At 33.1% G+C, this 14,796-nt stretch overlaps 1 protein-coding gene and 1 long non-coding RNA gene across 6 annotated transcripts; one reads left to right on the top strand and one right to left on the bottom strand.

Annotated features, from left to right (window-relative positions):
• The first annotated feature begins 7,530 nt into the window (after window positions 1-7,530).
• On the top strand, window positions 7,531-12,000 carry LOC112738125 (uncharacterized). 3 transcript variants are annotated; one of them, XR_011869635.1, is made up of 11 exons: window positions 7,531-8,017; window positions 8,316-8,506; window positions 8,948-9,017; window positions 9,257-9,490; window positions 9,897-9,978; window positions 10,154-10,262; window positions 10,582-10,661; window positions 10,761-10,861; window positions 10,982-11,200; window positions 11,540-11,611; window positions 11,714-12,000. It is a non-coding gene; the product is annotated as an uncharacterized lncRNA (long non-coding RNA). The 3 variants fall into 3 exon arrangements; XR_011869633.1 differs by lacking the exon at window positions 9,257-9,490 and having other exon boundaries at window positions 7,541-8,017; XR_011869634.1 differs by lacking the exon at window positions 9,257-9,490 and having other exon boundaries at window positions 7,541-8,017; window positions 8,312-8,506.
• Window positions 12,001-12,474: 474 nt separating this feature from the next.
• On the bottom strand, window positions 12,475-14,300 carry LOC112738124 (uncharacterized). Of its 3 annotated transcripts, none has more exons than XM_025788422.3 (2): window positions 14,191-14,300; window positions 12,475-13,536 (listed from the first exon to the last, which is right to left on the bottom strand). In XM_025788422.3, the coding sequence occupies exon 2, from the start codon at window positions 13,524-13,526 to the stop codon at window positions 12,564-12,566; it is 963 nt and encodes a 320-aa protein (XP_025644207.1). In that variant the 5' UTR covers window positions 13,527-13,536; window positions 14,191-14,300; the 3' UTR covers window positions 12,475-12,563. The 3 variants fall into 3 exon arrangements, with proteins under 3 accessions (XP_025644207.1, XP_025644204.1, XP_025644205.1); XM_025788419.3 differs by having other exon boundaries at window positions 14,073-14,231; XM_025788420.2 differs by having other exon boundaries at window positions 13,955-14,228.
• Between the last annotated feature and the right edge of the window lie 496 nt (window positions 14,301-14,796).

Raw genomic sequence — 14,796 nt, 5'->3', positions numbered from 1 at the left:
AGAAAACATAAAAATTTTGATTAAAATCTAAGAAAACTAATAAAAAAGAAACCTAAAAATTACTAAAGATGCCTAGGCATCACAACATCAAACTTAAAATTTAGATTGTCCTAGAGCAAAAAGAAAAGTAAACAAAATTTATCTTAGTGAAAAGAATTAGGGAGTTTATATAAATTCAAGTTCAAATAAAAGTGGGGCTTGCAATTATCTCTGATTATTAACGGACTTCTCTTATTTTTAATGAGTCTTGCATACTTAGGAATCAAGAATCTTCAATAACTAAATTTTGAATTGTATCATGAAAATTATTTTAGAATTGTATGATCCTTGAAGCAGTTTGCTTGACAATTCAATCTGGGAAAGATGTTTGAAGTCCTTAACTCTAAGTGCTTTGTCTCAAGGCAACTCTTAATGAGATTTTGATCGATAATCCTAGGTCAGTTGGCCCAAGTTAACGGGTGATAAAGCACCCCTCGAATCTAATTACCCAAGCCTCTCCTTGACACAATCACACCATAAGCACATAACTCGAAATTTGTTCATCCAAACATTGATATCCAGAGTCTCTTTGGACTCTAAATGTTTTGTTTCAAGACAACTCTTTAATGTGGAATTTCAATCGATAATCCCGAGGTAGTTGGCATATGTTATCAAGTGATAAGGCACTCCTCAGATTTACTGACCTAATTCTCTCCTTGAAACACAAGCATCACAATCACATAACTGGACTCTAGTTATTGGTGCTCAGAGCCTTATAACTTTAATTTTTCAATCTTTTCAAATTTTTTTAACTGCTTCAAAGAATTTGAATGTCGAAATCTCATCATATGTCTCTAAAATTTTATTTCTAGAGATTTTGTCCCCTGTTTTTTTTAAGACCCATTCAAACACTTTAAATCCATGGAATATAATCATACTACTAATGACCACCATATTTTTATTGGATTTCTTAAATATTCAATTTTTCATTTAAGAGCTACTTCCTTCACATTAGTGGAGTACTTCGAGGATAGGTGCAAGTAGTAAGCACTTAAAACAAAAACAAAGAAAATAATTAAAAAACAACTAAAAAAAAGGCATGATGCATAAAAAAACAAAAACAAAATAAAAGAAAAATAAACGAAAGAAAAACTAACCACTAAAATAAAATAAAATTACCAAATTTTACTCATCATCACCATCATCCTTGTCTTTTGTCTTTGGGCTTTCTTCGTGTGTTCTTCTATCATTCGAAAACCTTTATTTTTTCTTTAACTACTAACACCAAACTTAGAAATTTGTAAAATTTCTAAGTTTAAATATTTTAAGTGATATGAGAATGTTTGAAAAATAGTGGGAAGATAACAAATAAAATGGTAGAAGAAAGACAAATAACATAGTGGTAGTTATGAAAGAAAAAAAAAACAAAGATGATCATGCATGCAAAAATTATTTTTTTCTTTCCAATTAATTAAAAAAAATGCCTTAATAGAAAAGAGAAGAAAAATATACTCACTGATTGAATTGCCTTCCACAACTTTATTATCTCTTTGTGAGCAACTTTCTTCATTGTTGGATTAGGCATTCGATGTGCTTGCACCACAGGTTTGGAATCTTTCTCCAGTAAAATTTTATGCATGTACATGATGGGGCTTACTCCTTTCATATCACTGATTGTCCATCCAATAGCAATCTTATGTTCCCTTAATACTTGTAGCAGTCCTTCTCTCTCGTTGGTGTTATCTGAAAGTGTCTTCTCTATTGGCAACTCATTTTTTGACTCTTCCCTTTCTTCAAATCTTGAGTGCTGTGAATAATTTTTAAGGACTCTTTTATCAAGGAATTCTTGAATCAATGACTCAATCAATTCACCTTTTGTGCTTTTTTCTGTTTCACTGAGATATAGACCTCCTATATTGATTTTTTTGCATTCTTCTGTGGGATTTGGCATTATTTTATTTGGGATAGAATATTTTTGTTTTTCTGTCAATTGCAGGATAATGTATTTCACTTGTATTTCTAAATTTTGAGAGAGATTTCTTAATTTTTGAAGTTTGTTCTTCTTTCTTACATGAAGTCTTAGGTTTGTTGAACAAATTCAGCAGTGGACTGAGATAGTCTCTCCACAACAAATTCAAGAGCGGTTGAGATAGCTTTTTCATAGCAAATTTAAGGAGTTATGGTTCCTGAGGATTATGGAATTGCATTGAATTTACTTGTTGTTGATATGGAGCGTTAAAGCATCCTTGTTGTTGATTCTCCCAATCAAAATTAGGGTGATTCCTCCATCCAAAAGAATATGGGTTATCCTTTAGACTTGAGAAATATTCTATATAGTTTACTTGCTCAGTGATGGATTGAAATAGCTCACACCTTTTATTCTTATGTGCTCCTCCACGCAAGTCACACGTAATAAGGTACCTTTATTCAACTTGTTTTGTGAGTAAGGAGATTTGTTGAAATAAGAGTTTCTTGAATGTTAAAATTGTATCCATGGCATTCGATTCCATTGTTCCTTACACACACAAACTAAAAAAAATCAAACACACCGTGTGGAATAAAGAAGAATAGAGAAGAAGAAGAATTTAACAGAATAAAAAAATAAAAGAAACTAAAAGAAAAGAAAATAAAATAAAACAAGATCTAAGTTAGTAATTTAACCGGACGTATGTTGTCAATCTCAATTAATCCCCAATAACGGTGCCAAAAACTTGATTAGCGAAAAATCAATGTGTTTAAGTATTTGACAAGTGTACCAAATCGTTCAAGTAATACCACGATGAGTGAATATCATTTTAACGAGAATTAACAGATTAATGCAAGCAATGTCTAATTAAATATCTAATTAGATCAATTAGATATTGGCAAGAGAATTGTGGATCTTGAATTTAGAAGCAAGAACTAGGAAGAAGAAAATGAGAGAATGCTTTATGTAGTTGGAAGAAAATCAATGAATGAGGATGTTAACGGCTCCAGAGATGTTTGATTCTTGGAAGAACAATGCTTATGTTTTCTTATTTTAACTCATGCAAAAATCTTTTACAGCAACATTTATAATCAAATTCTAATCCCTTGGTAATTTAATTTCTCTTAACCCAATTAATCGCTAATTCCTTGGTCAACTAATTAAGAGAAAAGGTGAAGAACGATTTTGATTTTAAACTACACAATATCCAACAACTATCCCTAGTTGAATTATATGTCACGTATTTAAGACTAGTTCTAAATAGTTGAAGATTATGAGATGAGTTTCAAACTAATTTTGAAATTAATTTTTTTAAAGTAATAACAGAATTCAAGACAGAATTAAAATATTTTTCAATACTTCTAACTATTAGTGATGAAGAACGAAACTCAATGTTGAAAAATAGAAAAGCATGAATTAAAATAAAAAAACACTTACATTATAAATCCATAAACTAAACAGAGTTCCTAACCTTCAACAAAAGAGAAAATTTAGTTACTCATGAAAGAAAAGAAAATGGCCTAAGACTCCGAGATTAAAGATTCGAACATTAAAGATGATTTCTTATAAATCTTGTTCACTTATTTATATCATAAATTCTAACTACGATTCAAATTAAAAAACTAACACTAATCTTATCTTTAGGAATGATAAAATAACTACCTACTTAAATTCAAATCAAATCTTAAAGCAATAATTCAAATCTAATATAGAAATAAATTCTAACAACCAAATATTGTCTTTCTAAAAAGAATTAAATGCTAACTAATCACTTGAATCTTGAATCTTCGGATGAAATTAATGCTTCTTAAGAGTGGATATTGGAATTGGGCCTTAGCAAATATTGCATCTTGAGAGTTTGGAGCTTGAAGCGCCCGGTACTACTTCTTGAGTTTGGACGTTGGTTCATTTTTGCCTCAAGGAGCCAAGGAACACTGAAAGTTGGTGAGGGGTCGCTGGGCATCGGTGATAGGGTGCCGGGAGCCAGTGAGGGGCACTGGGCACCGATAGTTGAATGCTGGGCGCCCGTTGTGATGTTTTGGGTGTCTAATTTTAATGTTTTGGGTCTGGTTGGATTTTTTTTAGATTTTATTTGTGTTTTTTTGTTAAGAAAGTTTTAATTCTTGATTACTTTGAGATTAAAAATTCTTAAAAACATAATAATACTAAAACAACTCCAAATATTTTATTAATATTAAAATTTCACTAGAAAAATAAGAATATTGATTAAAATCTAAAAAAGTTAATGAAAAAAAACCTAAAAACGACTAAAGATATCAAGCATCAGTTAATTTTTATAAAACGTCAATGGCGTTTTGTCAAAATATCAGTAATGTTTTGTCAAAACAACTAAACGTTATTGATATTTTGCTTTTTATAATTAAAATAATATTTTTTTATAAAATATTAATAATTTTTTGTCTCTTTATAATTAAAATTTTTTTATTAAAAACATTATTAACATTTTGTACTATTATAATAACAATATAAAATATTAAAATAGTCAAATATTTTTATATTTTATACTAAAATTAAACGACTAAAATAAGTGGTCAAAGTTAAGGGAAAAAAAATAATAAAAGAGCTACGCATAGGATGCTTCGGAGTCATTTAAGCTCTATGAAATTTTGTCTCGATCAGTTTTTTTAAAAAAGAAAATGCTATTTTTAATCCTATAATCAGGAATCAAATTTTAACTATTCACAACGCTACACTAATTCATGTTTTTATTTTGTTTTTAGTTTATATATAATATTTTTATAATTTTTTAATAGATGATAATGATGTGCTGTAAGTGATACGTCGATCACCTTTACATCTAATAATATATAATAAGAGAATAATAGTAGGTTCAATGTTTAATAAAATCAACAAGTGATGTATTTTATATAATAGATAAGTGTTGAACGGAAGTTTGATTCAAATTTAAATTTAAAATTATTTTCTAACTGTATTCTTATCTTAGTATATATATGTTAATTCAAATTTATCATACAAAAGATTACAAAAAGAGAAGGCAAAAAGTTGTTAAACGCGAGGAGAAGATGAGAGACAGAACAGCAAGTCTTGGTAGAGGATGTAGTTGGCACCGGCAAGAGAAAGACTTCTTCCGGCGATGTAGAGAAGAAGAAAATGATAGTGAAGAAAGAAAGCATGATGGAAGAAGAAAAAGAGGGTGGCGACGACAGTGACGGTCACAGAGAAGAAAGCTAGATTAACAAATGAAAGAAGAAGAATGAGGTGACGGCGGTGATGGAGGCCACCGTCGCTGTTGGATCTACAGAACAGCATCATAGCCATTCCTTTGCCAGTGTAACACTTTTACTATTAGAAGGTCACGCTTCCGACTGCGCTACTCTAATAGTGAGAAGTATTACGACGACTTTCATATACTTAATAATAAATAGGAGCCTTTGCCTCGAAATCGTATTGCTATTTTCTTTAAAAAACCGGAAATACTTTTTTTTTTTGAATCAAACATGTACATATAACCAAATTTAATCACAACCCTCATATATATTGTTAGAATATAATTAGGATCAATTAGAATCAATTAGCATTATTTAGCATATCTTAATATTTATTATAGGATATTACGTTTTTATTATTACGATTCTCTTAGCACCTATAAATATCCTTTTATATTGTATCGTTCGAGACAACTTGAATACACTTAATAATACACAAATTCTTTCTTCAGTTTAGTCTCTTGTTTCCAACATGGTATCAGAGCCAATATATCCTCCTTGAAAAAGATATGTTGTTTTTCTTTTGGTGAAATCACCGTATTTTTCACACTTTTCTTCCATTCCATTTTTCTTGTCTTTTGTCACTTCGTTTATGCCTTTTCACCTCACGACTAGCCTATTTTCTCCGTCTTGTGTCTTTTTGAGTCGAATGGTCAAACACCAATGGCATCCGCTGTTTACCTATTCTTATGGAGAAATCATATAGTTTTCGCTCTCTTTTGGCAGTTCCGTATGCGTTTCCTCGTGGCAGTTCCATGTGGCAGTTCCGTCTGCGTTCTCTTGTGGCAGTTCTGTTTGCATTTTTTGTGGCAGTTTTGTTTACGCTTTCCTTTTGTCAGTTCCGTCTGCGTTTCCTTGTGGCAGTTCTGTTTGCATTTTTTGTGGCAGTTTTGTTTACGCTTTCCTTTTGGCAGTTCCGTCTGCGTTTCCTTGTGGCAGTTCTGTTTGCATTTTTTGTGGCAGTTTTGTTTACGCTTTCCTTTTGGCAGTTCCGTCTGCGTTTCCTTGTGGCAGTTCTGTTTGCGTTTTCTTCTGACAATTCCGTCTGCATTCTTTCTGGCAGTTTCGTCTGCGTTTCCTTTCGGCAGTTCTGTCTGCGCTTTCTTCAAATAGCGGCAGTTCGGTCTGCGCTTCCTTCAGACAGCAGCAGCTCCGTCTGCGCTTCCTTCAAGCAATTCCGTCTGCGTTTCCTTCAGACAAGCGGCAGTTTCGTTTGCGCTTCTTTCCGGCAGTTCCGTCTGCACCCGTTCTATCAGTTTATGCAGTTTTTTTTTTAATTTTTATTTCGTTGTTTTAAATAAGTTGAGGGGGATGTTAGAATATAATTTGGATCAATTATGATCGATTAGCATTATTTAGCATATCTAAATATTTATTATAAGATATTACGTTTTTATTATTACGATTTTTTTAGCACTTATAAATATCCTTTTATATTGTATCGTTTGAGACAACTTGAATACACTCAATAATACACAAATTCTTTTTCCAATTTAATCTCTTATTTCTAACATATATATATATATAGCTGTGTTTTGCAAAATTATTGGCCAACAAAAATTATGCCTGTTTTCTATGGCTGGCTTTAAAAAAAAATACAGTTACATATTTACATGTATGTTCAATAGAATATGAAATAAACTAAGGTGGATACTACCATGAAGATTTTACTATTGTCTTCATATGAAGATACTTCTTTTTTACCATTAGATGATAAAATGTATGGTTTGATTTTGATGTGTTGCAAAAGTGTTATTTTTTTTAAAGTGTGGCTAAACAAACAAAGTACACTTTTAACACAAGAATCTTCATAAAAAGATGTTTTTAGCATCTTCATTTGAGTAGTTGCCATAAACTAATACGATATTTCATTTTGTAATGCTTTTAGTTTATATTTAAATATGATCCGATTCAATTATATTGTAAATTCGTAATGCTTCCCTAATAAATTGATATATTTTTTTATATTCAATAAATTGCTAAGACTCAAAGTGATGATAATTCTAAATTCACTACAAGAAAAAAGGTTTATTGGCACACTTTTTTTTGTCACGCTTTAAAGCGTGGCCAAAAGTGGTCAATGGACACGCTTTTATGATGGTGGCAGCTAATTTGTGATTTGGCCACGTTTTTTTTGCCACACTTAAAAAGCGTAGTCATAGAGAAAAATCGACACGCTTTATGAAGATGACTACTAATTTGTATTTTAGTCACGCTTTTTTCTTGTCACGCTTTAAAAACATAACTATAGAGAGAAATCGGCACGCTTTAAAAGCGTGGCTAATTTGTCTTCTAACGGTGACATTTTTAAAGCGTGCTAATAGGAAGTGATCTGATAACAGCTGATACACTTCACATTATTCCCGAATTCACTTTTAACCTAGAAGCAAGCTGCCGACACACCCAGGAAGCTGCCGTTGCACCAAGCCGATCGCGATGACCCTCACACCCAGCATGCTCGCCTTCATGTTCATCTAACCCTCACACCCAACCCTCTCTCCGTCACACCCAAACCCTAAATCACTTTCTCATTCACCACTCTCATCACTACTCTATGATTAACTGTGCCTGGAGCTCCACCGTCTTCATTTCACCGCGCCTCGAGCTCCGCGGTGCACGATTCACTGCGCCTCAAGCTCCTTTGTCTCTCCGTCTTGAGCATCACCGCCTTCGTCAGACCAGCGTCGTAGCCGAGCCGTCGTCCCCTTCTTTATCCCTCCCAGGCATCGGCGTGCCCTCCTACTCCCTCAGTGGTCTCTGTCTCGCAAACCTTCGTTGGATTCCGAACCCTCTGTCTCTGTCTCAATCGGCACCGTAAGCACTGGTAAGTCTTTCTTCCCTGATTCTCTGTTTCTCTGTGTCTCTATTTTGGACTAATTAACAAAAAGAGAAGTCTTTCCCCAATTAGGCACTCCTGCCTGAAGTTCTTTGTAGAAGCAGATAATTCACTAAAAGTGAACGTTTGTGCAGCAATGTTATTGCTCCATGTGTCTTTGTTTCCTTCTTTGTTTAATATTTTAGGTTCTGTTTGTTGGCCTCCCCTTGGCTTGTTCTGATAATTATTATTTAGTTAGGGTTTCTATGTTGATTCGTATGTGATGCTGATGAATTTTGTTAGGCAGGTTCATTCAGACATATGGTACACAGATAGTAGTAGGTATGGCTGTTTGTAATCTGTGTCAAACAGAAGCATTCTTCAAAGATTTCTCCTGGTGATCTCAGAAGACGTTTAGAAGATCTTGGAGATTTTCTGTTTTCAGATGTAAGGAGTCCTTCTTTACTACAGAGGCAGACAGCTGATGGCAAATAGAAGGTATTTTGCTTTATCATCTACAGATTTACCAGTTTCATTGGTTTGTTACTTTCAGAGCAAATAGTTATCAGAACAAAGCCTCAGAGCAAATAGTTACATTGGCATGTATTTTTTAGATGAATCTTAAACTTATGTTAGTATTATAGAATACATTGGCATGTATATATTGTAGTGCACCAGCATATGACTATACAAGACAAGTTATGAAAGGGTAATAGGTTCTAGGGTATTTTACACCAACCTCACCTATGGTTAAATGATATTGTATAATGTACCGCTTGATTTTCATGCCTACACTAAACCTCCTAAGGTTACTGTAATTTTGTTGTAAAGCACCACTGCTAGGTAAATGCATACAATTATAAAGTAAGTAAGTATATGGTATGAAGTTGATTATTATCTTCTGGGGTGACCTAATGTTTGCATCCAACTCCTCTGTAGGCCATCCAGGATTTTGGTTTGAAAGGAACAAGCATGTTTGATGCTGATAACTTTCCTGGCTTTCAAGTTGGTGAGTTTTCTTTTCAAATCCTAAATATAGTGTTCATGTTGTGCATTTGGCAATTGGAATTATAATTGGATTTTCTAATAATAATATTGGAGAAATACTTGCATGTTCCAGGAACATATTTAGTGCATGTTTTAAACATATTCATCATAATCACTCATTTTTTTAATTATTCTTTTTTAACGTAATTCCCAAACACTAAATGAAGAAAAATAGTTACAGGGCTTTTTTGCATCTTGCAGGTTTGCTGGTATATATATTCACACTATTGTTGTTTAAGATTATTACCATCAAATCAATTACTTCCCTTCTTTATAACATGTCCCCTCCCAAGAAAGCATCTTAGTCTTTCATCAGGTTTTGGGACCAAATCCAAAATACCATCAGAGTAGCAATGTTATGAGGTTTTTAATCCACGTGGACAGGATAGCCTGAGATATATTTGCACTATACGTAAAAATTATAAACAATATAAGGTAAAAATTTGGGGTTTACTATCTTCACTAATAAAAGTAATATCCTAAATTAGTTTTCAAAGGAATATTTTATCAGATATTTTAATTTTCATTAAATTTTAATTGTTAAATTAGTCTTTGAATTTCTCCAGGTTATATTGCTTACTACCTGAATGGACTAATTTGAGAATTTAAAAATTTTTAAGGACTTTTATTAAAAAAAAAACATTGATGCTAATTTTCGTAATTAAAATTTGTTTGGTATGGAAGTGTTCCTATTTTACTATTGAAATGAGAAAATTTTATTTATAAGTATTCCTATTTTACTATTGGATTTGTGTCCTTGATTCATATGTTACTAAATGGTTTGTTGATGTTGTGATACATCATGCATTTGACTAAAATCGATTGTCAAATTCGCTTCCAGTGCATCCGTAAGGTTGTCCTAAAATTCCTAGCTCTCGTTGACGCAGAGGCATGTAACACCCCATCCCCACTTCCTCAGCTAGGCAAGTGAACAATCTAAATATTCTTGTTCAAATTTTGATTTTTTTAAATTTAATATTTAGTCTTTGATAATTTCTTTCTCTCAAAATGTTCAATTGGAGTTCCTGTGCTGTTTAATTGATGTTGGCGGTGATTCTAAGACCGCTTTTTCTTTTATGGTTTGTTGAATTGGTGAAGGGGATAAGAAGATCCTAGCATGGAAGAAATAGTTCCAAGGAGCTTGGACTTCGGAGTTCGATGATAGCAGGCCCTACCAAGAAGGTTTTGAACGTGCTTAAGAAGAAGGGTACATATTGCTCTTCTAAAACAGAAATCTGTTAACTTGATGTCTTAGTTTTAACTTGGTTCGACCGAAATCTCCCAAGTGGTCAAGAGTTTCTCTCTTTGTATGGAATGGTCGAGAGTTTCTATCTAGCTTGTTTGTTTCATATTTTTGATTTAGCTATTCATACAATTCCTTCATACTTGGTCGGGGCATATATGCTAAAACATTAAAACCTAATGATTTGTGATCAATTAAAATTCTTCTGCTTCTACTTAATGGAGCACCTCATATCAATACTTTTACTTCTGCTTCTACTTACTGCTATTATTATTTTTATCAGTGCAAAAAGTGATGGCAAATCTGATCATATAGGAGTTGAAAGCTAGAGGAATTAACAATGAGCACACTCTTGCTTATCAGGTTAGTTTGAACCTCATTTAACTTGCTTTTTAATTGCTGAATTGTTGGCTTACCTTTTCGAGCCTCTGTTTCTTATGCCATTGTTGGATGAATTTCCAGAGTCGAGTGGGCCCGGTACAGTGGTTGAAACCATATATAGATGAAACTCTCGTTGAGCTTGGTCAGAAAGGTGTGAGGAGTCTTTTAGCTGTTCCAGTGAGGTACATTGTTTTTGGACTTTTACCCCTGTTTTTAATTTTAATTGTGTTTTGCGTTAGACACTGTTGAAAGTTGTGAAATAGCCTTAAGAGTAAAAGACACTCCTCCTCCTGGTATCTCAGCTTTGTGAGTGAGCACATAGAGACCCTTGAAGAAATTGACATGGAGTACAGGAAGTTGGCTCTTGAATCTGGCATCAAGAATTGGGTGCGTGTTCCTGCTCTTAGTCTCAGCCCTTCCTTCAATACAGACCTGGCAGATGTAGTGATAGAAGCTCTTCCATCTTCAAAAGCAATGTATGCATCTACCAGCACTTCTGAAGAAGAGCATGACCCACTTAGGTACTTGGTCAAGATGTTCTTTGGTTCAATATTGGCATTCATCTTGTTTCTGTCACCTAGAATGATAACGACATTCATCTTGTTTCAATATTGGCATTCATCTACATTATATATATTTATATATAAATATATTTTACAAACTGTTTATAGGTGATTTGTTGTATCTGATTTATATGAAATTTGGAACTTGTAATGCTGTATGCTAGGCAGTTATTTGACTTCAAAGAGAAATTTTATTTTTCTCAAGAGCATAAATGGATCATGCATTGTGTTGTTTTAGCTTTATGCAATTTATGCATCCTTGCTGAGACTTATTTTCATTTAATTCCATCATTACAGAGTTCCGGCGATTGTGGTTTCAGAAAGGGTATAACAGCATTTTCAAGCTGATAGTTACAATACAAAACTGCAGTATGTTTTCTGTAGTTGTGCTTAGACTTGTTGAAATCATTATTAAATGAAGATAAAATGGTTGAGTGTGTTTTCATGGCATTTCTTTTAAACTTGTTGCAGGTAAGAAAAATGGGAAGTAAAGAAACTGCATTGATATTCATGCATGAAGAATATGAAATCCTCAAGCGCTACAAAAATGATAGAAGTTCTTCCAAGAGATAGAATAAGTTAATGACTTTATAAGTTTTATATGTACTGATATTTTTTATCCCAATGTATTTTATAACCAATTTTATAACTACTTTGGTTATAAGAGATTGATATAGCTAATTTGGTTTGAATTTTATTAATGTAATACTAATTTTCATTAATTAATTTTTTAAATGATATTCAATGATTTTAGTCAATGTTTTTTATTGTTTTTGAAGTGCATTAGAGTATGTGTAAAAGCACATGTCAAATTTTTTTTAATGATAGAGATATAGCCACGCTTTGAAAGCGTGGCATTAGGTCCATGTTTCTTTGAAGTGTGCCGATGTTTTTCACTTTTCTGTAAGCCTTTAAAACGGGCCGATAGGTTAATACATATGGCTAAAAGCGTGGCAAAAAAGAAAGCGTGCCGATAGATCTACAAAAGCGTGGCGATAGAACAATCGGTACGTTGGCAGATGTGACCCTTTCAAAAGCGTGTCGATAGCTCAAAAAGTATGGCAAAAAGTTGTCGGCACCCTTTTTAGCACTTTTTGGCACGCTTTAAAAGCGTAGCAGAAAGCTTATTTCTTGTAGTGATTAGATCAATTGGATTCTAATTGTTCTTATTTAATAACAAAGAAAAGAAGACATTTTTTTTTAATTGTAAAATACGCAAAAAGGAACCTAACTTTGAAATTAAAATCAATAAGATAAGAAAACCAAAAAGATCCCACCATACTAGCCACTAGCCAAATTAACATCATCAAAATAAACAACGTCAACATACAAATTCACTCAGGTTTGTCCAATCCGAATGCTCACTTTGTTGATTCATCCAATTCTCAAACTCACTAAAGTCACTAGCCCATGCCTCAGCCTCAGCAAATTGACTTTCCCAATCCAAAGCCTCACTAACTTGATTTGTGGAATTTACTTTATCAATTGTCTTCTCAGTACAAACCAAACGGACTTCTTCATCTTTCTTGCTAGTAGTGTCCTCCATCACATTTGTGTCATAATGAACCATAGGCTCTGGCTCCTTCACTTTTGTTGAATTTACTAAAGCACCGTTTTGTATAACACTATACACAGAATCTTCAAACTGATTAGCACAATTCACCAGTCCATAATTACTCCCCATCAATTCCATAGGATTTGGACTGAGGAGACCCATTTGGGAACTAGAACCCATATCATAACTAAGTGGCATCATAGGTTGAATCTGAGAGTTGTACCGATCAACATTGTGTCCAAAATTGAAGTTACTTTCAACTTTTTGACTATTTTTAAGCATGTTAATCCTTTCAGCACACGCACCAATCTTGTTATCCAATATACCAATGAACATCCTCAGTTGTTCGAAATCTAAGCTATGGATATTCAAGTCAGAAGTGGGATACTTGACACTGTAGATGCATTTTCGCGCTTTCAAAGTTTCGGCTTCAACCAAGGTCTTCTTGTGCTCAAAGAAGTCTTGGAGATCAAAGATCTTAGGAGGCCTCACATTCTTTTGAGCTTCATACTTTTTAATTAAGGACCTGACTTTTGTAGAATCTTTTGGCCAAATCATCGGCGCAGCGTTGCTACCTTCTTCATAAACTATCAAGCATGCTTCGGATCCTTGGCATTTGTCAGAAAATTTCTTCATTTTGCTCTCTAGTCCCTTCATTCTTGTCTTGAATCTGTCTTTCCGATCTTTCTCAGTTGAGAGGCACTTCAATTCTGTTTTTCCACGGCCCATGTAACTAAATCTGCATCATGAAATTTTTTTTTAACAAAAAAAAAAGAAGGCTAAGAATTGGATGGAAAATAAGAAACTAAATTGAAATTGTTGTAGAGCAAATAATATATAACAAAATCTTGTGTCCCAAAATTGTGCGTGGTATAATGTTCAATTCCAATCTTGTGTCTACTTAAATTAAAACGTGGAATTCTTAAGAATTGAGTGAAAATAAGCAATCTATAAAAATAAGAAATAACATTGTCATTAACATACACGTCAAAAATGGCATCTACAAAATTTTATCCTCGGAAAAAAAAAGGAAAACAAAAGAAAAACTCAGGAAGAAGGAACAATATAAAAGTAGAGGGGACTGTTTGAGTCCAATCTTTTCTAACAACAAGAACATAAACAAGAACGGTAAAAGGACAACATCGAAGATGAATTACATAAGAGAATTTGAAAGGTTTTATGCAAGCGAGTTTTCACCACTTCTTGATCACGTCAAGAACCAAAGGATCTTAAAGAAACAAGTATGGTAAAAGCACAAGATCGAAGATGAATTACATAAGAGACTTTGAAGGGTTTTATGTAAGCGAGTTTCCACCACTTGATTACATCAAGAACCAAAGGATTTTAAAGAAACAAGTATGGTAAGAGCACAAGATCAAAGATGAATTATCACCGTATGTGAATTCTACTGTTTTCTTTTTTTTTGGACTTGGTGAATTCTACTGTAAAGATGCAACATTTTATAGACGTACAGAGATGGTCCTGACACGTGCCCCTGGTGGGTTTTCCGTTCTTGCATCTTTCATTTGTAGCCGTTGTTGTCAACGGAAATACCATGTGTATGGGCCCCTTAATGCTATTGGGCTGGGCCTCTCTTTTTGCAATATCAATGATGTATTCTTTTTAAAGGAAGTAAAACTGGTTCGAACTAGATTAGGCGATTTAACTTTTTCTTAGTATTTATTTAGGTGGGATTGCAGTGAAGGAGTTTTTTGTTAATAAAGTTAGGTGAAAAAATAAAATTCTAAAGATGAGGGATTTTCACCAAAAAAGGACAAAAAAGGGGTTTATAGTAGTAAAAGTATATTATTAGAATTAAATTACTTTTGTTACTTTTTCTCTTTTAGAATATACTAAAATGAATTGCAATTTTAAATTAAAATTGGAGGAAGGTTATTTTTTATTTTCATTTTATGGGTTTTTTTAAAAATCTTTTTTTCAATTACACAAGTATGGAGAAAAAAATATTTTTTACATTTATCTAATAACAAGTAAGATC

Source organism: Arachis hypogaea, chromosome 13 (genome assembly GCF_003086295.3).
Source record: "Arachis hypogaea cultivar Tifrunner chromosome 13, arahy.Tifrunner.gnm2.J5K5, whole genome shotgun sequence".
Lineage (NCBI taxonomy): Eukaryota > Viridiplantae > Streptophyta > Magnoliopsida > Fabales > Fabaceae > Arachis > Arachis hypogaea.
The sequence above is the reverse complement of the archived record's forward strand: the minus strand, read 5'-3'. Positions and strand labels throughout refer to the sequence as shown.